General features: G+C 41.5%; 2 protein-coding genes across 4 annotated transcripts in view; one reads left to right on the top strand and one right to left on the bottom strand.

Annotated features, from left to right (window-relative positions):
• Positions 1–12,860, bottom strand: part of LLPH (LLP homolog, long-term synaptic facilitation factor) — a 414,220-nt gene extending 401,360 nt beyond the window's left edge. Inside the window, exon 1 of the mRNA XM_052669110.1 lies at positions 12,853–12,860. The gene's annotated coding sequence lies outside the window, so the exon portion shown is untranslated. The remainder of the gene's footprint in view (positions 1–12,852) is intronic.
• Positions 12,122–24,230, top strand: part of CAND1 (cullin associated and neddylation dissociated 1) — a 29,338-nt gene continuing 17,229 nt past the window's right edge. The window contains exons 1-2 of one of the 3 annotated variants that reach the window (XM_052669092.1): positions 12,122–12,211; positions 16,604–16,747. In XM_052669092.1, coding sequence (XP_052525052.1) covers positions 16,608–16,747 — 140 coding nt within the window. In that variant the 5' untranslated portion in view covers positions 12,122–12,211; positions 16,604–16,607. Of the gene's footprint in view, positions 12,212–12,851; positions 13,034–14,150; positions 14,477–16,603; positions 16,748–24,230 lie in introns of those variants that run through there. The other 2 variants (XM_052669090.1, XM_052669091.1) reach the window with 2 other exon arrangements.

Raw genomic sequence — 24,230 nt, 5'->3', positions numbered from 1 at the left:
GCAACACACCCATGGCTTGGAATCTTTATTTTTAGGTGGCCCTGCTAGCAGAAAGAAACTATTTCCCGCTTGCAATTCAATGCACACTATTTTAAAGATTTCCTTTAATTCTTTCTCATATTTAAATAATAGGTTATTAAATAATCATCCAGCATTTCCTTTCTAAGCTTGTCTTGGTGCATCACTTGAGAAGAGCAATGTTAAAGACTGGATGTGCTGTTTGAAAATATTCACTGATGGCAAGTAATGAAATAGTGATGAAAGCTGAAACAATAACTGTCTATAACAACCTGATTTCAGCTGTTGTTAAACTTTGTGATCTCCAGGGAAAAAAAGGAAAAACAAACTATAATGGAATATTGCTCTCCCTGCGTCTTCCATTCTCAAATTGAAGGTTATGATTGCTACATTTTTCTCCTGCTGTAAAGAAATGATTCTTTGAAACCAAAGACCCAAGAAGGTCTGATTGCTCCATTAATTCTTGGTACCATTCAGCATTTTGGGTATCATTCACTTCTTTTGCACTTCGTCTGCATTCCTTAATCACTGGAAATAGCCTAGAAATTCTTACTTTTAATGTTCTATCCAGAGAACAGGTGCTTTTTTGATGGTCTCTTTTGCTTCTCTTTCTAGAAGTGTAGCCTAATTCTTCAGGCACTGATATTCAGCAAAAAATACGATGTTTCTGATGACACCCAAACTATGGTACATGCATTCTAAACCTCTTTAGATTTTCATAAGAACTACTGATGGGGACCAACATCATATAGCAGTGAATTACCAGGTTCCATTTTGCATCTACACCTGATTCTGTTTACACAGATATTTTACTCCCTGATGGGAAAATGAATCAGAAGCTGGGCCTTACTAGACTCTATATGCCACCAACTGTAAGTGCCAAAAGAAAGACAGCTTGAGAGAGTGATCTTGTCAAAACAGAATGTGTCACTACAGAATCAACACAGAAACAATCACTGAGCACTGAGGGACTGAATGATTCATATCAGTTTGTCAAACATAGTGATGTGTATTCGGTCACTATTCCTTTGCTTTATTTTGTGAAAGGCTCTGATTAGCTAGCTTCACACTAAATAATTTCCAAGCCCTGCAAATATATTTCCAATGGCTAATTCTCTAAATAAATAAATGTGAGAGTTGATAATTCTACAGTTTACTACTCGTGAATGTTACTGAGCTTATCTCCAGAAAGAAAATCTTCTGGAATACAGCCTGAACAAAGTTAAAGAACAGCTGTCATCAAATACCTCTTTAAAGGAACATTATTTTACATTATGTGTATCCACACTGTAAGCTTGCTGCAAACATTCTGAAGTACAGATGCTGAGGAACAACTCCATATTTAAAGTTTATTTTTCAAAAGTAGCCACAGTTCTTACTTTGTTATTGTTCTCATCCTGTATTTTACATGCATCAAGAAGGATGCTGCACTGATGCTTGGCACAAGGATCGGTTTACCAGCAGCACCATTAGAAGGGGTTGTGGTATCAGGGAGTGAAGAACTGAATAGAGATGACCACAAAAGAATAAAGTATTTAGTACTGACAGCCTATACTTGTTGGAATACCTAAGTGGTTTTTGAGTGAATGTGGGATTACTGATATGGCTGAAGTATTAATAATACAGGTATTTTATTGTAGAGAAACATGAGAAAATATGCTCCATTTTTCCTTTTTCCTTCTATAAAGTTTAAAGCCTTGACATTATTATAAATTATTATGGCTTGAGTTGGAAGGGACCTTAAAGACCATCTAGTTCCAAACCCCTGCCGTGGGCTGGTTGCCACCCAGCAGATCAGGCTGCCCAGTGCCCCATCCAACCTGGACTTGAATGCCTCCAGGGACGGGACATCTACAACTTCCATGATGAGCATCTACAACAAAGCTCAAAATGAAGAGAGGGAATTTCTAATTCTACAGCCCTAGCAGTACAAATAAACAAAAAATGTCATTTGATAACAAGTGGCAGTTACCCCAAGTGGCAGTTTCTTTCCAATAGATGTAGTTTAATCTTTGAGCAGCATGTGCAAAAGTTATTGTGAGGCAGAAACTATAAACAGAGCAATTTTACAGGAGACTTTTTATTTGGTAGGAAATGTAGGAATAATTGCACTGTGCAGCCGTTCTATTCTCTCTCTTCTAACAGTAGTCCCTAAATGACCCAGTCCTTTATCCTGAAAGACATGTACATTGAGTGACAGTTTTCATTCTCCCCTCTCCACAAATTAGAATATAGTTCACCATAACATTTGCTTTTTTGGTCAGTGTTTAACAAATTGCATGAAAATGGATTTTCACACCACTTCTATTAATAATCACTCACAGAAGCAAATTTATTATGAATTATCTAACTGGACACCTAGGTGGTCACTAGTATAAGTGGATTGAAGGGATGTAATGCTGCATTCACTCAGTTCTCAGAAACTGCTTTGCTGTATTTAAGGCAACCTTGAATCAACTAAGATGGCTCTCAAAACCCATCCATGCTACACAATTCACCGATCTCCCAAAAGTGTGAAAAACTATGGATCACTGCCAATCTCTTTGACTGCCCTGCAGGTATTGCACTACTGCACTCCTGGATGAGTCACACCACACAGAAACATAATTTTGGAGTTGACTTCTTGAAATAAAAGCTCTCTGCATCAGTTTGTGGTCAAACAGTTCTGAACAAAAATAATTCCTCCCATAGGTTTTTCTGCCCTTCTAGTAATGTTCTGGTTGTGAGTTTTGACTAAAATTGGGTAGTTCCATTGCCATAAAATAACTGTATTTACAGGCTGACCTTGAAGCATGTAGGAAGCATTCCTCCATGATGCTACCACAGGCTTGCAGCCAGATGCCTTACTGCAGGCTGTGAGGGGATAATGGAAAGTCTCTTTCAGTCTCAGCAGCTGATGCTGTGTAAATTTAACATAATACACAGAGATCATGCTGTTCTTGGCCTTTGCTGGATTCACAGTATGACCCTGTTAACACCATGTAGAAAGCAGTGCAAAAGGAAGCACAAGGAATCAAAGCAACACAAGAAGAGGGCCTGAGAGCAATAAGCCTCTATGGTTTAATGAAAACAGTAAAGTGGAAGTAAAAACGTCCTGTATCTCAAAAGGACAACAGCACTCAGACACAACTGAGGCTAGTAGATTTTTTTCAGTCTGTTTCTCCGCTTGTTGGCAGCATAGGTTTTGAGAGAAGAGATTAGGAGATGTCATTTCCTCCTTGCAGTGGCCCTGTCCTACAGTCCCACACCGATGACTGCTTGATGGAGGCCAGGCTGCAAAACTGCATCTTCCTGACCTCCATGTCATCACAGCTGCAGACAGTGACACTGCTCACATTGAGACATTTGACTGCAAAATGCCATGAGATCAGCTTTTTCACATTGGGTCTGCATGGGCATAAATGATGACATCAGGTACAACAAGAAAAAACAAAACAAAACAAAAAAACTTCTTTCTATTGCCAAAAAATGCATTGCATCATCCAGAAATATTATAGGAACAGAGTTTGAGGATACTTTTAGAAATCACTGAGACAAAATCATCTTCATCTAGTGGAATGTGAGCAGACAATCGTCTCTCTGTATTTCATCCTTTCAAATGACATTGCTTTTACAATATATTAGCTCCAGACTCTCTGAAGAACAGGCTCATAACAGAAAAAAAAACTTCTAAAATAGTCTAATTTTGGCCTCTGCTGCACGATAAGAGAACAAAGGCATAATCCTGTATCATTGTAACTGAATACAGAGATGAAACGATGTCCTTAAATTGGTGATACCACAAAAGTGTTTAAAAAGAAATTAAATCAAGTGTGTAACTTTGATTGACAGGCAACACTTATGTAATAGGACTCAGCATTTTGACACTTGAAAAGATTGAAAAGTTTGTGGAACTGTTTTTGCTTTTTAAATTACATTCTTCTGGATTATTCTGTAGCAGCATGGGTTTACTTTTTGATAGAAGTTATTAAAAATGTCTTCTGAGTGTAAAGTACTGGCATCATTAACTCCCAGAGAGATAACAAAACAACAGGAGGTATCTCTGAAGATTGTTTTGAAATTTAAGCATACTCTTTTTGATACATATTTTTCTTACTGGCATCTAATTATATCAAAACTATTATAACTAATTGCAGATGTTTTCTTTTAAGAGCCTCTTCCTGCTTGAATGATGCACATGAGATATATGAGATTCTTGGCCAGCGTTCTTGCTTCTTTTGATACTTTGTTTTGCATTTGCCATTCACACACATAAATTTACACAGGAGCCACCAATGCTTGGCAGTCCTACTCAATTATATACATATTCATTACAAATAGAATAGAAACTGCACATACCCAGAGGGTTTAACAATTCTAAGGGTGGTTCTAACAAGTTCAAACATTCACTCCTAAGTTTAGCCTATACCCAGGTTTTACAATACATGGTTGCTAATCCTAGAATGTTAGGAATACCTCAATAATATTTATTTAAGAATGTAGTTAATGACTTACTGAAGAGGAAAATGATTTTGAAATAAACTAGGCCCTAAGATTCAATAGATATTGGTCAGATTTGGAGACCCCAGCTCCTTCAGCAGCCTTGCCTCCATGCAAAGTTGAGGTGTTCTTGACTCAAACAAGCTAGGCTGTTAATTAAGTTTAGATAAGAAGGAAGTGATGCAGCTCTCTCACAAGCGAGCACATTGGTATGTTCTGGGATTTGGACCTTACCACTCATCCTCTTAAAGGTTTGGAATCAAAGCATCATATGACTCAAGGTTATGAAGGAAGCAGTGGCAGTTCTGTAGGTGCAAGCAGCAAAAGTGACCTTGTGGTTTTTCAGCCTGTTATGGTGCTATGCCACTGATCTCCTTGCAGAAATAAGTAATGACTGGAAACTGCAAAGACAGGTCCTAATCTGCACTTGATCTAAGGATTTTCAGCTTTTTGTACGACAGTGCGTTAATTTGAGTTCATCTCTCAAACAGCAAAATCAAAAGAAAACATCACATATTAAGAGACCACCCTGCTCCAGCATGCAAGCTGATGATTAATACAGCCTTTCAATGAAACATCCACAGGGCATAAAAAGCCCCAAACATGAGTCAGTTTGTGGTTGCCAACACAGATGCATCCTGAGTGGACTATGCTGGTTGCTCAAATGACGTAGGCTGGCAATTGGCATCATCTGCTCCAAGAGGAGAGTGTCACTGAGTCACTTCACCTTAGACTATCCTGTGGATGAGTCAGTCTAGCTACACAAAATTAGATTCAGTCAAGTTATACTCAGTTCCATAAACTTATTCATCCCGATTTGGTTTTAGACGTCTCCAGTCACCTTGATTCATGGAGGAATATTTGTATTTTTCCATCTTTGCTCCTTTTTCTGCTAGTCTCATACATGAGAGAGACAGCACATTCTACTGTCCTGAAATAAAGAACTCCTAAGAAAGAATCAACACAATAACAGCAGTGTTTTAAAGTACTACAAAATAGAGAAGTTTGACACTTTGACAAAGTTTGACTCATACTGTAATTAGCCAATGTAAAAACATACACATTTCTGAATTATTGATCTGGTCAGTCAAAGCTTTCCTTACACGTGGGTTCCAGAACAAATAAAATTCACAGCACAGCTATCTCTGTCTCTAATAAGCCTGAGCAGTCAAAAACACTTCACATAATTTGTACTTGTATTACTTTTGAAACATAAACAATGTTGTTCAACATCAGAAGTTCCAATTAAACAAGTGCTTGTAAGTTTACTTGAGACAAGTGTCTTCAGGACAAGCATTGCTGAGATCATTACAAGAAGAAAGCTGGGTATGCTGATATAATTTGCTCTGAAGGTATTACAAATTTAGAGTTATAAGGAATGAAAATGCAGACGATCAATCAAAAAGAAAACCAACCTGGATTAATTTTCAGAAGAGGTAGTAATGATGGAAAAAAAAATATTGTCCTCTAAACTGAGTTCACTTGGTATGAAAATAATATAAAGATAAACATCCGGGAATCTGCATTTCTGTCTCATATTTAAAGCTAGATTTTATTTTTTTACTTGTGGAGATGTGGCAAATGTTTGAAAACTGCAGACCACAAACACTGCAAATAGCTGCAGTGTCAGCAACCAGAAGGTAAATATTGTCCTCCTCATCTGTACAGACAAATATGTCAGCTCTTAAGTCAGTGCTTTCCTGCTCAAGAGAGAGAAAAGCATAGACACACAGCACATGGCACGCTGTGGTTTTACCTGCATGACCATGGGAAGGACCAGAGGAAGTGGGATGGTGAACTTACCTCAACCCTAGAAGCTCAGGTATGCAAACTGCAAGAAAAAATAGCAACCAAAAGTGGTTCTAGAAAAACTACTGCCCTGGTTTCTATTGAGTAGGCACCTAGGGGGAGCAGAAGGGCTGACCCTAATGAAAGAATTATGTTTCATGTTTACAAAATGCTATTCTGATCAGGACTAGAGGGGCCCTGCCTCTAGCCATGAAGGGGAAAAGGGCAACTAGATTTACAGGACCATGTGGATTCCATGGCCTGGCAAAGCAGAACCACAGGAGTACAAGGCTGTAGAGGATACTGGAGTACTGTGTGCCCTAATGCCATCAGGTTATAAAGAGGCAGAACCTGTCTGTATTTGTGGAGTGACAGGGGGATCCCAACAGCTGACTACTGGAGGCCAAAGTGAGCCTAATTGGGAAGGTGTGCCAAAAAGTACCCCATTGTGACTGCTCCAAAGTCTCTATGCATCCTAGGCATAGACTGCTTCTAGGAGAAGGTATTTCAAGGACTGAATGGGGTACCAATGGGCTTTTGGCACAGCTACCCTAAATACAGAAAAAATTAAGAATCTGTCTACTTTGCCCAGTCTCTGGTGTACCCTTCTGTCGTGCTGTTGCTGAGGATCAAAGAACAGCAGGTTCTGACTGCAACTCCAGCAGTGCACTGGCCACAATATCATACTGAGACTCACTGATCCATAAGCTGGTTCATTGTCTGGAAAGCCAAAGAGTGATCAGCAAGACTCATTCACCCTTCAGCCCATTTGTCAGTTGCTTCAGTACATTACCAGTACATAACCAGGTACATCAATAGAATCTTCTGTTGTCTCAAAATGAAACATTTAAGTGAGAATCACAGAATCAAAGGGGCTGGAGGGGACCTCAAGAGATCATCAAGTCCAACCTCCTCTGCTAAAGCAGATACCCACAACAGGTCGCACAGGTGGGCATCAAGCCAGGTTTTGAATATCTCCATAAAAGGAGACTCTACAACATAACCGAGCAACCTGTTCCAGTGTCCTGCCACCCTTACCATAAAGAATTTCTTCCTCATGTTAGTACGGAACTTCCTATGTTCAAGTTTTAGGCCATTACTCCTTGTCCTATCACTACACACCACCAAGAAGAGGCTGGCTTCATCCATTTGCTTCCTACCTCCCTTTAGATATTTATAAACATTTATCAGTTTCGCTCTGTCTTCTTTTCCCCAGGCTGAAGAGATCCAGGTTACACAGCCTTTCCTCATATGGAAGATGCTCCAGGCCCTTAATTATCTTTGTGGCCCTCCACTGGACTCCTTCTAGGAGATCCTTGTCTTTTTTGAACTGGAGAATTCAGAACTGGATGCAGTAGTCTAAATGTGGCAGTAGTAGAGGGGCAGTAGTATAGGGGCAGTAGTCTAAATCAGGGCAGAGTAGAGGGGCAGGATCACTTCCCTCAACCTTCCTGCCATGCTCTTTTTAATGCTCCCCAGAATAATGCTGGCCTTCCTAGCCAAAAGGGCACACTGCTGGCTCATGACCAACCTGTTGTCCACTAGGACCCAGTCTGTCCAGGTTTTGTTGAATGGTAACACACACCCTTCAGGTGTGTCAGCCAATCTGCCCATCTTTGTTTCATCAGAAAACTCGCTGAGAGTGAACTCTACCCCTCCATTCAGGTCACTGATGAACAACACAAGAACCAGCACCAACCCCTGGGGAACACCGCTAGTTGCAGGCCTCCAACCAGACTCTGTGCTGCTGATGACCACCCTCTGAGCTCTGCCAGTTCTCAGTCCACCTCACTGTCCACTCATCTAACCCACATATTCTAAGTTGCATAACAAGGATGCTGTGGAGACGGTGTCAAATGCCTTGCTGAAGTCAACGTACTCAAAATCCACTGCTCTCCCCCCATCTGCTCAGCCAATGATGATGTCACAGAAAGCTATCAGCTTGGTCAATCATGATTTCCCCTTGGTGAACCCATATTGACTACTCCTGAGAATCAACACAGTAGCATGCTTTAAATTGTTTTTGTATAGATACCTTGAGATTTTTACTTAAGTTTCATGTGAACAATTTTCCAGTCGTAAGAAGAAAAAAAACCCACAACTAAAACTTTGGTCTTATAAGGTGAAAATAAGCTGATGTTATGTTTAGTTCCAAATTTTCTCTACTTTAGAAATTGCTATCATTTTCTGTGGGACGTCATCCAAATTTAAAAATAAAAAAAGAGAAAGAAAAGAGAAAATAGAGGAAATTTTAAAAAATCTTAGCAGAGAAATGCTATGATTAAAATTCCAGAGCCAAGTTTTCAGTTCTACAACTAATCCTTCCCCATCTCTTGGAACACAGAACTTTGTACAATGCATTACAGCATTTAAAACACACATTCAACCATGTGACTGGTCTAATATATGGAATATTGTTACTTCTATTTGTTTACTGTAAGTTAAATAGTCATATCATTCCTTCTTCTTCCGTGTTTAAGTCTGGATCACTTTTCTGACTCCATCTGCAGTGTGTTACTATAATCATCCAACAAAATGTTTGAAGTCTTTCTTCCAATCTTTGTCAGGATTCAAAGTTCAGATGTACAAAGTCAGTCACCTATCTAAGTGATAAACCAGGACTGTAAGGTTCCCTGGCTCAAAATATCCGCTTATGCCAGTGAGCAGCTTTTGACTTGGAACAGCAATTTTCCTTTTATTTCCCCAAAACCAGCTGTAAAAACTGATAACCAGCTTTAAATTTGTCATCCTAAAGGATTCCCTTTAAGCCTCGTGAAGCTATAGCTCTTTACATGCTGATATATCAACATGCAGCGCATTCCCGGTTTCCTCTCTCAATCATGGGCTCACAACCCCCTTGTGAAGTGAAAGAGCAAATTGGTGAGGGTTCAAATTCTGGTGCTGTGAATGCATCTCTAAACGAACACTGCTCTTCTCTCATCTTCAGCATTTAGGGAATATATTTGCAAGTATAAAGCAAGATAAATCCTTTCAGGTTCCAGCATTTAATTAAGCTTTCAGCTATCTTTGTGAATGAACCAAGAGCATCTAATATGCATGTCTACAGGGAACAGATCAGGAGTACCACTCCATCTGTGAAGCTGTTTGCTATCAGCTGGAAAAAAATCTCTTCTCAATTAGCCTCTATCTGTGTCTAACTTCCTCTGGAACACTGCATCTACAATAACTGAATCCCCATTGTAATAAATGTACTTGAACAAAAAGATACTTTGACTTCCTCCATCATGGCCTGAATGGTAGTAATTTGAAACCAGGTTTAAAAAGCTGTACGCTAAGCTGGCTGAGGTACGTTCAGTGATTTTAAAATCTTTTTAAAAATGCACAGGATTGCAAAGCATCCTGGATGTGCTAGAGGCCATCAGTTATATTTACATCTTGTACAGCCGTGGCAAGAAAAAATTCCTACTTTTAATATCATCCTTGGATATACAAATATTTTCCCATCTATGATTCTCTTTGAGAAGGAGGGAAACATGATTTTTATGCTATGAATTCATTTCTACCTTCTTCAAGTCCTTGAAGAACCTTTAAGGAAGAGATTTGTGCATGATGATGCCAAACCCCGACGTGAAAAAAGAGAAAAAAAAGGTTGAGAAAATAAAATAAGCAAAATAAAATACCCCTGGAAATGAGAAAATTGACAGGATTAGAATCTCTGGGATGGAAACTGGGGAATGCAACCTCACCACAGACAAAACATGTATCAGTTGGAAGTATGAACCAGAATAGAATTGTTCTATATAACTGATTTTTTTTTTCTCTGCATGAATGACTTTATCATAAGTGAATATTTGTAGAATTCCCAAAGTGAGAAGTAGTTTGGTTTAGTGTCTAATTTGAAACAGTAAGAATTTATAAAGTTATCTCCCAGCTTGAGTGCATCTGCTGCCAATGAACACTGGTAATGCTTTATTCTATAGTAGTGATTGATATAAAGGACCTCTCCTATAACACAACATTTTCTATCATGAGGTTCATTTCACATGCTTGCCCAGTAAAATGCATCATGGTAACCATGTAGGCAGAGCATTTTTTAATAGATGATCTTTCACTGTCCCATAACCACCTGATCCTGACGTAGTACCAAAGTCATGAATGCAAATGGCCTACTTGAAAGGACTGCCTCTCCTTCTGAGAGCTTCCCTTCATTTCTCCTTGAGAAATCCTCCTCCTCCCTCTGACCACTGCCACTTCCCTTATCCCATCTTCAGATCCTACCCTCTGCGATGCCATCGATTAAACTCCACGCTGCCCACTTCATTCCTACCTGTCCCCCATTTTGCTGCACAGCACTGACATGTCACCGAGCTGCATCTGGAGATGGAAACAGTACGTATTGAGCTCTCTTTCCAGCACAGCAATTAGCACCTGTATGCTTCCCAACAGTTGTTTGTACATGGTGACTGGATGACAGGCCACAACAGAGCCACTTGTGATTTCTGTTCACAGAATCAGAGTTGCAGGGGTTGGAAGAGACCTCTGGAGATCACTGAGTCCAAACCCCTGCTAAAGCAGGTTCCCTACAGTAGATTGCTCAGGAAAGCATCCAGCCAGGTCTTGAATATCTTTAGAGGAGGAGAGTCCACAACCTTTCTGGGCAGACTGTTTCAGAGCTCTGTCACACTCACAGTAAAGAAGTTTGTCCTCATGTTTGTATTCTTGTGTTGCAGTTTTTGCCCATTACCCCTTGTTCTATCACTGCACACCACTGAAAAGAGCCTGGCCCCATTCACTTGACTCTCACACTTCAGCTGTTTATAAACAGTGGTGAGATCCTGTCTCAGCCTTCTCTTCTCAAGGATGACCAGCCCCAGGTTTCTCAGCCTTTCCTCTTCAGGGGAGATGTTCCAGGTCCCAAACATCTTTGTGGCCTTTCACTGGACTCTCTCTAGAAGATTCCTGTCCTTTTTTGAACCAAGGAGCCCAGAACTGAACACAGTACTCCTGATGCAGCCTCATCAGGGCAGAATAGAGGGGGAGGATCACTTTCCTCGACCTGCTGGCCACGCTCTTTTTAATGCAGCCCGGGATATAGTTTTAAGTTGAGGAAGGGAAGATTTAGGTTGTATGTCAGGAGGAAGTTCTTTACAGAGAGTGGTGAGGTGCTGGCACAGGCTGCCCAGAGAGGTTGTGGATGCCCCGTCCCTGGAGGTGTTCAAGGATGGATGGGGCCCTGGGCAGCCTGGTCTAGTATTAAATGTGGATGTTGGTGGCTCTGCACGTGGCAGGGGGGTTGGAGATTCATGATCCTTGAGGTCCCTTCCAACCCCGGCCATTCTGTGATTCTGTGATACCACTGGCTTTCCTGAGCACACTGTTGGCTCACGGCCAACTACTGTCCACCTGACCTCTAAAACTTCCTCCTCAGAGCTCCTGTTCACTTGGTAAAGAGCACAGGCCTTCCTCCTGCTGCTATGAAAGGCTGCGCAGAGAAGCAATATGACCGCCATGTACAGCAGGGAGGTGGGCCAAGCTGACTCTGAACAAGTGCACTTCTATGTAGTTGCTGGTACCAACCTTTGAGCTATGCTGTGTGCCGGGAGGCTGCTGGGCACTGTGCTGCTCAACTCCACACAACCCTAACGCAGCTCTCAGGAATGTGCACATGCTCAGCCCAGCTGGCTGCCACCTACTGCTGCTGCTGTTTGTCAGGATGGGTTTTTAAGCTGTGCCAACATATGTGTATGGGAACTGCTAAATCACCGCCTGAACCTCTGACTGATCACCTGAGGCGAGCCATGAGTCAGCCACAGGAGCACAGGTACAGCAATTCACCTGTGCTGCCGGAAGGGGTGGAGCCTGGCTCCATCTCTCCTAGACCCATTTAAGAGCTGACTAGCAGTGGGGGAGGATCTCTTCTGGAGATCTGCTCTGCTGGGGTTTCCTAAGCAAGCCTAAGATATGGGTGAGGTTCCTATTTTTTCTGTTTTCTGCTTTGGTGTAATAACTATGTAGGCAAGCTCTCTGCTATTCTATAATATCTGTATATTCACTGATTGTACAACGTGTAAAAAGTCTCTTGGTGTGCTCTGCATCTCCCAGGGCTTTTAGAAGCACCCGTGTTTTGGAGTTGTTTTATACAGGCAGGAAGGTGCCTTTCTTCACCAGGAACGCTGCATTTTCACATGGCCGCTGTTAGTTTCTGTCCGACGCCTTCAGACAGCTCAGCTCCTACAGACCACCACGGAAGCGGCAGTGCCACCAGAGCGGCGCTCTCGCGCCCCCGCCCCCAACCGAAGCTCCGTCGTCCCACTAAACCACAAATCCCGACACGCACCGCCGAAGGCTGAGGCGGCGGGCGCGGTGCACGCCGGGACTCGTAGTCCTTGGCGGCAGAGCGGCTCGAGCTTCCCGCGCACGCTCCGCGCCACGTACGCCGCGGCGCCACCCGCCCGCGCGCGGAACCAATCGGCGGCGCCGGCGGCGCGAGGGGCCCCCGGCGACCTTCGACCCCGCGCCGAGCGCGAGCGGCCGCCGCCCCGCCCGTCCGCCCCCGTGCAGCCGCAGCGCAGGAGGCGGCGGAGCCCGCCCGCCTCCCCCCCCCACCTCAGCCCCGCGCCGTCCCCAGCAGCGGGCGAAGTGGAGCCGGCCAGGCCGGCAGGACGCCGCCCTCTCCTCCTTCTCTCCTTCTCCTCCTCCCGCAGGCCGCCGGCTTCAACATGGCGAGCGCCTCGTACCACATCTCCAACCTGCTGGAGAAGATGACGTCCAGCGACAAGGACTTCAGGTGGGGCCCGCGCCGCCCCCAGGCCTCGGTGATGGCGAGGCCCGGCCTGTGCCGGCTTCGACACCGAAGAGCGGGGCCGAGCCCGCGGGCGGAGGCGGCGGCCCGCCGTGCGGAACGAGCCGTCTGCCCCGTGCCGTGCTTGCGGCCGTGGGAGGCGCGGGGCCGGGCCGCGGGCGGCCTGCTTGGGCCGAGGGGCTGGGCCGGGTGAGCCGGGCCCCTCCCGGCCGCCGGGCGCGCGGCTCTTGCCGTTCCGCACGCACAGCCCGGCCAGGCCGGAGCTCGCCGTGCCCCGGGTGTCGCAGCTGTGGGCAGAGCGGCTGTGTGCCCCCCGCGTGGCTTGGTGCTGCCTCTGAGACCGCGTGCGTTCCGAAGGAGAAACCGGTGTAGTTCTGTGGGGACTGGCAGCTGTGTTTCCGAGCGGTGCTTCTTATTGAATTGCTTGGTTGCTGTGTAAGAACTGGAAAGATAAAAAGGGAAAAAAAAAAATCAGAAAATGAAATATCATAGTATTGCTATCGTAGGGGCTGGAAGGGACCTCTGGAGATCGCTCAGTGATAAGTTAAATATATATATATCTATTTGTGTGGTTCTAACAAAGCATTAGCTTAAAGAGAATTGCGTTTCTTCATCTGCATTGAGGTGAGTCGCCAGAAATTCACATTTGAAGCTTTGGGCTGTTGAACAGAGTGCATCAAAACAGATATGTATGAAACACTCCTGGGTTTTACACCATTGCTGCAGCTTTGCAGTGCTTAGGTTGGAGTTCAAGAGCTTGCTGACATCCAAATCAATCTCTTGTTAGCATATTAAAGTCTAGCAGAAAACAGCTGATGGTTAAATAGCCATAGAAATGGATTTGGAATAGTTTTGCTTGCTTTTGACAGAACTGTTGAAGCGCTGGGCACATTTGTTTATATTTTTTCACGTCCACCTATTTGGAATGTTATGGTAGGATACCTGAAAAATTTAAATTGCAAACTTGCCAAATCTTAAAACTGAAATTGGTTAATCTGAAGCACATAGTTCAGAGTTGCCTGAGTTGTTTCATTACACTGAAAAACAGATTTTTTTTTTTTCTCTTCTGAGTATTACCAAATATTTTTTAGCTTGATTTTTGTTATCTTTTTGTGTGTGGTTAAGTGAACTTTGCCTTTTGCACTCACGGGAAGGGTATCTCAAGAAATGGCGTGATGTATTTGCTCCCGATTTTCAGTGAGTTTAAAACTTCTTGCATAAAATAAATGGGTAATACCTGTTTGATGCAGCTGTAGCAAGCACTTCTTTCCAAGTGATGCATCTCAACTACAGAACAAGTTTTAACTTTTGGAAATCACGTTTAATGGATTACCCATTTCAAGATCTTTGAACAACTGTGGAATTCTGAAATATAAAAAAAGTGACCAAAATTAGAATCCGAATTACAAACCATAAAAATGAATGCTGGTAGGCCTTTACAAACTGGCTGCGTTAGCACTACGTGGGGTTTTTATGAAAGCTTTGTGACATATATTTGCGTAATGGATATAGTAGTTCTGAGTACCAGTATTTATAGATGGCTTTATTCTTAGACGATGTGTATTCAAAGAGAGATGGTATCGTTATCAGCGAGCCGATGGCCAACAGTGCTTCAATAGCTATCTCACTGTACATTTCAATCCTCCAGTTTCTGGATAAACTAACTTTTCTGATGCAGTTGTTTGTGACATTTATTGTCCAGCAACTGAAGTTCTAAATGGGCAGCAGTGGAAGGTGACAGTTTACTTTGGGGCTGTGGGAGGAACGCTGTGCTCACAGAGGAAGAGTATGACTGCTCTGTGAATGGCGGGGAGGGGGGAGTGAGGAGCTACAGAGATGTTGCTGCTTTGCACCATGGGAACTTTGATGTGTTCAAGGAGGAAGCAGTTGTGACCAAAGACCGTATTTAAACTACTCAAAATCATGTTTCTAAATAGCAGCTACTTCGATTTAAAGTTGCTATTCCTGCCCATACCACTGTGGGGTTTAGATATTTTGATTATTTTATGGTCTGCCAGGAAGATCCCTGTTGTGGTTTAGTGCAGAAATGCTGATGAACTGATGATGTGTGATCTCTGCTGAGTCAAGGAAATTGTCACAAGTAGGGGGTGAGAGTTAACAAGGCTAGCAAATGGGGACTATTGATCAAGGGCTTGATAGGAGGCCATGAAGGTTTAAGAAAAGAAAGTAAACAGAGCAGTAAGGTGGAGATGACTTTCTTAAAGTTCTGCTTGACTTTGTGCATGTCCTTATTCCCATCCTATTTGTTACATTTACTTTTCAAATTGCCTTTTTCCTTGCTCTGCTTAAAGGCTGGTGCTGTTTACATCCATCATGCAAGCATCTGGCTCATGTCAGATTGTAGGCTTGCTTCAGTGGGATTCTTGGAGTGAATGGAAAATGAGTGAGGCCTTCACTTATCTTAGTGAGAAACATCTTAAGACTATTAGCCTGGAATGGCTGTTAAAAGACAAGAAGTTGGTCTGTTATGTGAAGGGAGGCATCTGGTGTTTGTGCTGCACGTTAAGATTATGAAGTCTTGGCTTTCATTTTCAATACAACAAGTATCGAGCAGGTCAAGCTGTAGAGATAACCTTCCAAGTATGACCTGAGCTGCAGTGATGTTTGCAGCTAATGTATCTCAAGCCCAAATGTCAGCCTTAACTGGATCATTGCAGACCGTTTTTTCTCTGGGCATTTGGTTGGGGTTGGGATTGGTAGTGAAGCCCCTGGGAACTGTAATTGAGTAAAGCATCTCTATTACTTTGCTTGAGAAGAAAGGACACATGAAAGAAGAACAGATTGGAAAACAGACTTCAGAAAGAAAAGAAATAAGAGGCATGAAAGCAGTATTTTTGGAAAGTCATTTCTCAGTATGTTCTTCTGCTGGTCAGTGTGACAGCAGAATTTAATACCAAATTAGTTGATGTGAAAGCTGCTTCTGTTTGATCGATTTCTCAAGGATTAATCTGAGACTTCAGTGTTTCACCCTGGATTGAGGACTGGATAAACATCTTTGGCTATTGTCTGGATTATAAACAAACCAGTCTGGGCAGATGATGAAAAATGCATAAATCATAGTTTCACTTCTATTTCTCCGTTAATGCTTGCGTTCTTTTTGTGAACATCTGGAAGAATGTATTGTTCTTCTTGCTTCAAAGTTCTTTTCAAATAACCTCAGAGCAGAGATGAGACTTTCTTACAAGCTTGGTGTAGCTTACAAAGTTGGTGTAGCTAATGGAAGAACTATTTCAGATGGGGGAAAGTGTCAGCTTTGTTATGGAGATCATCTGAATCACTGTGTAAACTGTGGAGGTAAGATGTGTAGCTATCCTCATCAAGGAAAGGTGATGACCTAACTAAAAGTTATGTTTTAAAATTGTATTTTCTTCCTATTTATTGTGTAAGTAGAAGAAATGCTGCTTGCAACACAAAGTAGATAACACTGTGTGGTTCGTTTGATAACAAATGGTGGAAACTGAAAATCTTGTCTTGTAGAGCACTGTGAGTAACCCATATTCTTTCAGCAATAATTATCTGACTGTCTTTTGTCAGGTTTATGGCTACTAATGACTTGATGACAGAACTACAGAAAGATTCTATCAAGCTGGATGATGACAGTGAAAGAAAGGTGGTGAAGATGATTTTGAAATTACTGGAAGATAAAAACGGTGAGGTGCAGAACTTAGCTGTTAAATGGTATGTATTCTTTTTCTATGGTATAAAGAATTGTCTGTTGACTGAAAAACAAAGGGTTAGTTTAAAAAAGGAAAAACAGAAAACAAGAAACTTAAAGGACTGCTGCTGTGCTGAATTAATTGAATTATTTTTTTTTTCCACTGAGGAACCTTTTAGGTTATCTGCCTTAGTTTCTTTTGTTGATACAGCAATGTAACACTTTGGATTTAAGGTGATAAATACAGTGTACAGTCATTGCTGATGGTATATGATTAAAATGCTTGTTCTCTGGTGATGACTCTTGAATTCTAAGTAGGTTTTATAAGATGATAGTTGGTGGGTAGTTGCTGCAATGATGTTTGACAGTGAGAAGGTAGATGATAGAATTGTTGTATTGGAGTGTTTTCAGGCAGAAACGAAAACATAAGGTAGATGCACAGTCTTGGTTATCAAACATGGAACTTGCCTCTTCACTAATATTCAAGTGATCGTTTGGTTTTACATGCTTTGCAGGAACTGCAAATATTTTATGGGATTGTGGTGCAGTTACTTGCTTTTCAGAGGCTTCTGCAGCTTTGGTACCCTTTCTTCCTTCACTGAATTAGCTTTACCTGTGGTGGCTTTTCTGGCTATTGTACCTCTCTGAAGAGTCGCTACCTTTATTATAGCTTTCTACACCCAATCTTTCTAGCTTTTTGTGCCCTCTCAGGAGGGCATCTCTGAGAAGCTCCTTGGTACTCCTGAGATTACTTCTTGTTCATGAACAACTTTTTTTCTTTAAATATTCTAACTGAGCTAGTTTTACATTTCATGAGGCATGTAGTGAAGTAAATTCACTGTGGAGGAGCTTGGGGCTGATTTGAAGAGGAGTTTCATGTTGTGACTGGATCAGGTTGTTTCAGCTTTCTTTGCAATTGATGCCATCAAACTAACAGAAAATAACAGAGGAGAAGATTAAGGACTGCTCATACATCTGCTTCTATATTTACAAGAAGTATTTACATCACCTTCTGAAGTATTTGAAGTGATAACTAAAACCTTTCGGAGAGAAAGTAACACAAAATAATGTGTTGCTCTTGCATTTGAACTTGTGGAACATCAGAATCTCTTGTAGCACAGCTTACATTCTGTGGCTTTGAAACAGAGTGCCTGTACTCAGGAGAGAGAGATGCACGAAAGACATTACATAATTACGGAACTTGACTAAGGCTTAGAATTGTCTTTTACTGAAGTAACACTTTGTGGTGAAACTTGTTGCAGCATACATGCAGTGCTCTTCTGGAATGCTCACTTGAAGTTACCTGAAGTTCAGATTAATGTGTGTGACGTATATGTAAGTCTTTAATGGCAAGGTTAGAACTTTAAAACTCCAGTCCAAAGTAGCGTTTATTAAAACATTAAAGAAAGACTGCAGAGGGAAGAAATTGAAAGGATAGATGATTGTCTGTGCATGTAGGTGTGCCCTATACTTCTCTTATTAAGTGTCTTCCATTTTCTTTTTTTTTTTTTTTTTCTTAGAGTTCTCTTTGACACACTGAGGAAAAACTTGGATTTAATTAAAATGAAAGAATCAATTTAATGTTTAGAATACTTTCAGTTAAAAAAAAAAAATCCAGATCATATTAAAGAACAGCATTTAGCCTCTTGTGAGGGGATAAGAAATGTGATAAAAGTTTTCAGAAAAATTGTGAGCCTTCATCTAAAATGTACACATTCTTGAACATATCAAGTTCTGTTTGGTCTGGTCCCAATCCCTTGCAGATAGGTTGAGGGACACTGTAGGACAGAAGAACACTGTAAAATGCCTTCTTTTCTTAAGGTAACTTAGACTTACAGTACTGTTTTACAACAGTTTTAAGTGAATTTAAGCTAATTTTGCTGTTGCTCTGATGTTTTCACCTTCGGTTTTTTTTTTTTTTTTTTTTTTCTTCACTGTTGCATATCTGATTTTGTTGTAGACTGGTTTGGGGAGTTAGATTTCTTCTGGCTTAGCTCTTTCCTCCTATGATCAGATAAGCATTGGTAGCACAGCAGTGTAGTGGGGGTAAGGAATAGGAGAGGTTGAGGTGCAGTTAGCTGTAGCTTTAAGACATTTGGAGGTGATTCAGTGTCTTCCATCTGCTACAGTAGTGGATGGAAATGTGATTTGTTGAAAAGTTAAATTTGACCAGCGTATTTTTCCCAACTTTGTGTGCTGTTTCTGTTCTTTACTTGTCAAGTATTTTCTGTCCCTTTCAGCTGAGGAAAGCATAAACTGTTTAGGTTACCTTATTAAATTAAATGCTCTGGTGCTCTTTAGAGACTATCAGCAGGAACTTTAATCAGGCTGATGCTTGATGACCCATTCAAGTATAGATTCCCCCTCAGAGGAGCGTCTTAAAGGTACATGGAAACCTAGTACCTCTAAATCTGTGTTTCAGACAGCCCTTTTCTTGAGGAAGAAAGATTCCCAATTTGTCAGGGGAGCTTCCTCTTCCAGCTGGGTCTGTGGAAACTCTGAATGGTAATGGTATTGATTACTCCTTAAACAGGAAAGAATCTCTTGAAGGAGAATAGTTCTTTCAAGGTTTGTTTAACTGAGGTCACTGAAGAGAGCAGATTTAAAATTACTGAGAGCAGCCTTAAAGCAACATTTGTTCTTAGGCAAGTGTAGTAACAAGTAAGTTTTGCCTTATCCACTGATCTCTTTCACATCTAGTTAGGAAGTGCACCGCTTGTTAAAATGCTAATTAACTTTTTTCTCATCTCTTCCAAGCACGTGCTGGTTTTGTTCTTGACCCTTTCAGTTTGTGCTCCTTTTGGATAGGATAAAGTATGTTTGCTTTTGGTTCGCACTTTGAGTTGATGGATACTTTGGATAGCGACCTTGCAAGACAGTTGTGCTGTTCACCTCTGAATAAAAAGGGAAGTTAATCAACTGAGTTTAGTACTCTTGTAGTAAAAGTCAATCAGTAGACCCAGTAGAAGAGAAAGGGTTGTACTCATCAAACTCCTGTTATTCCAGACAGTGGACGCAAACTAGGTCAGGTGTTTAGTTGTTTTTTTTTTTTTTTTTTTTTTTTTCTTACCTTGTCTGTCATAAGAGCATTTAGAGGTTTTCCTGTCAGTTTTACTCTGAAGGAGGTTTTTGCTCTATCTGATAATCATAGATTATCATACCAATATAGAAAACACTTTTGGACACTCTTGCAGCATTCACATTTAAAGGCTATTCGTGTAGTCCGGAATGGTATCCTGTGTACCTTTTGGTGGCAGTAGCTATACTGCCTGTAGTTCTATCTAAGATTACATGCATCTGAATTAGACAAGCAGAATGGTGTGCCTAAGCATAAGATGGACTGTTTGTGCTTCACTGTTAGTAATGTTCTGATAGCCCAAATTGCCACTGATGAGTTCATATGTTCAGTGCTTCAGTTTTAGAATGAACTGCTGCTCGTTCTGAGCAGTTGTTTATGATGTGATGCTCTGCTGCTGAAAACAGTTCTGACAAATTTGTATTATTTCATACATGAAACTTAAATAACCATTCATATGCATATATATTTATCTCAAAATACAAATAAAAACAAGACATTGAAATAATTATTTTGAGTGATTCCTCTTGCCTCCTTGTATTTGACTGCATTTATCAATGTGACTTCTCTGGGCAGTAGTTCAGTATAGGGAACCCTGCTTGAAGCTGTGAGTGTGAGTCATTAATGTGAACAGGATGATGCACATATGCTGTGTGGCTGATCTGGTTCAGCAGCTTTTGAAGTGTTTTGGATGTGCCATAATACACTGTTATACATTATGCTATATTGGTAATTTGAGTCAAATATATTTTTCCATTTGTGATTTTTTTTTTCTTGTGTGTTTATTTAGCAACTAAAAATGCTGATTTCATACTGTAGTTGGTTATGAGATGATGTCTGTAATAAAGAGGATACTCTATGGACAACTGTATTTTCAAATGTATTCTACTTAAAGGTCACACTGTCACAGTTGCTGCTGCATAAATAGGAATGAAGATGCTGACTCAAAGTGTACTTAAACACTTTCTGGTAACTAATTCCAAACATTTGGATGAATGGCTTATATCATATCATCTTTAAACATTAGCAAATAAGCATTTGTTGTGCACAGAACCACAGAGAATGGTTGAGATTGGCAAGGTGCTCTAGAACCATCTGGTTCAGCCTCTGCTTAAAGCAGGGTCACCCAGAGCAGGCTGCCCCGGCCCATGTCCAGGCAGTTTTTGATGATCGTCAAGGAGCAAAACCCACAGCCTCTCTGGACAGCCAGTGTTCACTTACAGAAGTACTTTCTGGCTTTCAGAGAGAGCTTTCAGAGAGAGCTTCCTGTGTTTGTGCCCATTGCCTCTTGTCTTAGCAGTGGGCACCACTCCTATAAGATACTTACATCCATTGATGTTTAGCCTGGTCTTCTCCAAGCTGAGCAGTCCTTGCTCTCTTATCCTGCATAAGAGAGCTGTTCCAGTCCCCAAATTACCCTCATAGTCCTCTACTGGCCTCACTCCAAGAGCTTCCATATCTTTTGTACAATGGAGCCCTGATAGGACACAATATTCTAGATGTAGCCTTGCCAGGACATAGTGAAGAGGGCAGATAAACTCCCTTAACTTGCTGGCAGTACTATTCCTAATGCATCCCAGGATATCATTTGCTTTCTTAGCTACAAAGGCACACTGCTGGCTCATGGTTAATTTGTTGTCCACAGGACCCCTAGGTCCTTCTCCATAGGCCTGCATGCCAGCAGGTCAGCCCCCCATCCTGTTATGGGGCATGGACTTGGTCCTACCTAAATGATGGACCCTGTACATGCCTTTGAATTCCATGAGGTTCCTCCTCTCTTGACTGTGGAGATCACTCTAAATGGCTGTTGTAGCCTTGTGGATTATCAGCCACTCCTCTCAGTTTTGTATCAGCAAGCTTAGTGAAAGTGCACTCACTCTTCCTCTTTGTCCAGGTCATTGCTGAATAAATTGAACAAGATCAGACCCAGTACTGACTCTGGGGGGCGCTGCTAACTAGGGATCTGCAGCTGGTGTGCCACTGATCACAACCCTCTGAGCTTTGCCAATCAGGCTCTTCAGGCTCAAATCTACCATGCTGCTCACTCATCAAGCCCACACTCCCAACAGGGCAACAGTACTGGAAGCCTTGTTGAAGTCAGCATAGACAACGTATACCGCTCCCTCCTTATCTGCCTACTCTGTCATTCCATTCTAGAAGGCTACCACACTGTTTCAGTGTGACTCTTCATAGTGTGTCTATCCTGACTACTCCTGATGACTTTTTTTTTTAAACTCATTAGTGTTATACTGATCTTGAGCTTGGAGAAAGTAATGCTTGATTGCTGACTAGCTCTCTAAAACTCCTTTACCTTCCATAGCCTTCACCCGTGGGATTCCTTCAAGTAGGTCCCAGGAGAGGCTAAACTTAGCCCTCCTCTAGAGTTGCAGTCCTGCTTCCTCATTTCCTCTGTGCAAGATCCTGAACTCCACTATCTCGTGTCCACTATGCTATACTTAACTGATGATCTAGTGGATCTAATTGACCAGCTTTTATTCTGATTATTTTAGTTTAAATTCCAGCTAAATTCCTATTAATTTAGTTTAAATTATTTTATTTTAGTGTAAATTCCATTTACAAAATAAACATACTTAAGATTTTATTAGATGCTCAATAGTTAAAAAAAACATCCTTATAATAATTTTAGGTATTTTTCCTTATGGAGCAACTGTTTTTGGTGGAGGTGGTCTGTCAAAATCATTGCTGTATAAAGGGCAGTGCCAGCTGCAGATGTTTAGGATGTTGTGGCAACAGCTCAGCACCAAGCAGCCATTCACTTTTTCCTACTGCAGTGGGTTGGGGGAGAGAATTGGAAAAAGGTAAAACTTGTGGGTTGATATGAAGACAGCGTAATAGGATGTAAAAGGAGGAGAATATAGCAACAATGATAATAATAAAAGTATATACAAAAGAGGTGGTGCGCAGAGCAATTGCTCACTATCCACTGACTGATGGTTAGGCAGTCCTTGAGTTGTGGCTGCCCCTGTCTCAGCCAACTCTTTTACTGTTCAGCATGATGCCACGTAGTATGGGACAGCCCTTTGGCCCTCCTGATTCTGTCCCATCTCAGCTGCTTGTGCACCCCCAGCTTCCTTGCTGTCACCAGCAGAAGCTGAGATGTTCTTGACTGTGTAAGCACTGCTCAGTAACAACTAAAGCATCAGTGTGCTATCAACATTATTCTTCTCCTAAATCCAAAACACAGTGCTGTGCTAAGTACGAGGAAGAAAATAATCCCAACTGAAACCAGGGCACTTGTAGAAGATGTATTTTAAGAGAGCTACACAAGTCATTGCAAAAGCAGAAGATAGGATCTTAGAGATGATGTTGCTACTTGGAATCTCAATAACCAGATCACTTTTATTAGAGAGTGAGTTTGCTGACTTCCTGGATTGCTACTCTGAAAGCTAGCTGTATTTTTGAAAGGTTGTTGTTGTTCAGTTTTAACTAAATGTATTTCCATAACTGCACATCTGCTTGTTTATGCTTACCAGTCTTCAATTTACAGTACTTCTGTTGGAGCATGAGGCATTATGGATGTGAAATACTTTCTACAGGTTCTGCAGTGACACTTTTCTGTAGCGTTTTGACTGAAATGGTGGAGTTCCCACTTTCCAGACTACTGTGGACAGTTATCATACCTTGGAATTATGATTGTTGCTGTTTTAGATGATTTTTGCTTGGGTTGCCTCAAAACAGTTTACTCTGCAGCAAATGCAGGATAGGGAATTGATGCCATTAGTAGCTGCTGACTGACAGTGGTGTGTATTTGAAGATAAACTAGTGATGCACTGGTAAGACATTGAGGGAAAGCTTGGCAGAAGACTAAGATCAGCTTGTGAAGAAACTTGTGAGAAAATGTTTTAGCTTTTAGGAATGCAGTCAGGGGGCTTGGTGTGTTTGTGAGAGAGAAAATTCTTGGTGGTAATCTGTGTCTTGGCAGATAGTCATGTGCAAGCTCACCAGGAGCCCATCTGTTAGGGGAAAATGGCCATTGCTGCTATCAGCGTCCAAAAATTATTTTAATAAAACTGTATTGTTCAGTTAACTTGATTGAAACAGTAATGTGCTAAGATTAAGATCGTAGGTATAGTCTTGTAAATCCCTGCTGTCCAGGATTTAGTAACTGTGAGATGGTTAGGTGGAATCTAAAGATGTCTATACAATCCCTTTGTCCTAAATTAAAGGGCAGTGCCAGAGAAGGGCCTGAGTTTAACTTCCCAGCAAAGGGTGAGGAGTAAGCTGTAGTCTTCCTGAATTTATGGCATTGGGTTGATTGTTGTCTGTGGTCTGATGAGAGGAGTTGACCTCAATGTCAAATTTGTCAAGATTGATGCTATAATAAAGCTGGAATTAGTCAAATGTAATATTTCAGTGCATGCTTTTGGTAAATGTGTTTCACTTTTTCTGCCTTTTTTTTTTTTTTTTAA

Source organism: Tympanuchus pallidicinctus, unplaced genomic scaffold (genome assembly GCF_026119805.1).
Source record: "Tympanuchus pallidicinctus isolate F22 unplaced genomic scaffold, pur_lepc_1.0 scaffold8, whole genome shotgun sequence".
Taxonomy (NCBI): domain Eukaryota; kingdom Metazoa; phylum Chordata; class Aves; order Galliformes; family Phasianidae; genus Tympanuchus; species Tympanuchus pallidicinctus.
The sequence above is the reverse complement of the archived record's forward strand: the minus strand, read 5'-3'. Positions and strand labels throughout refer to the sequence as shown.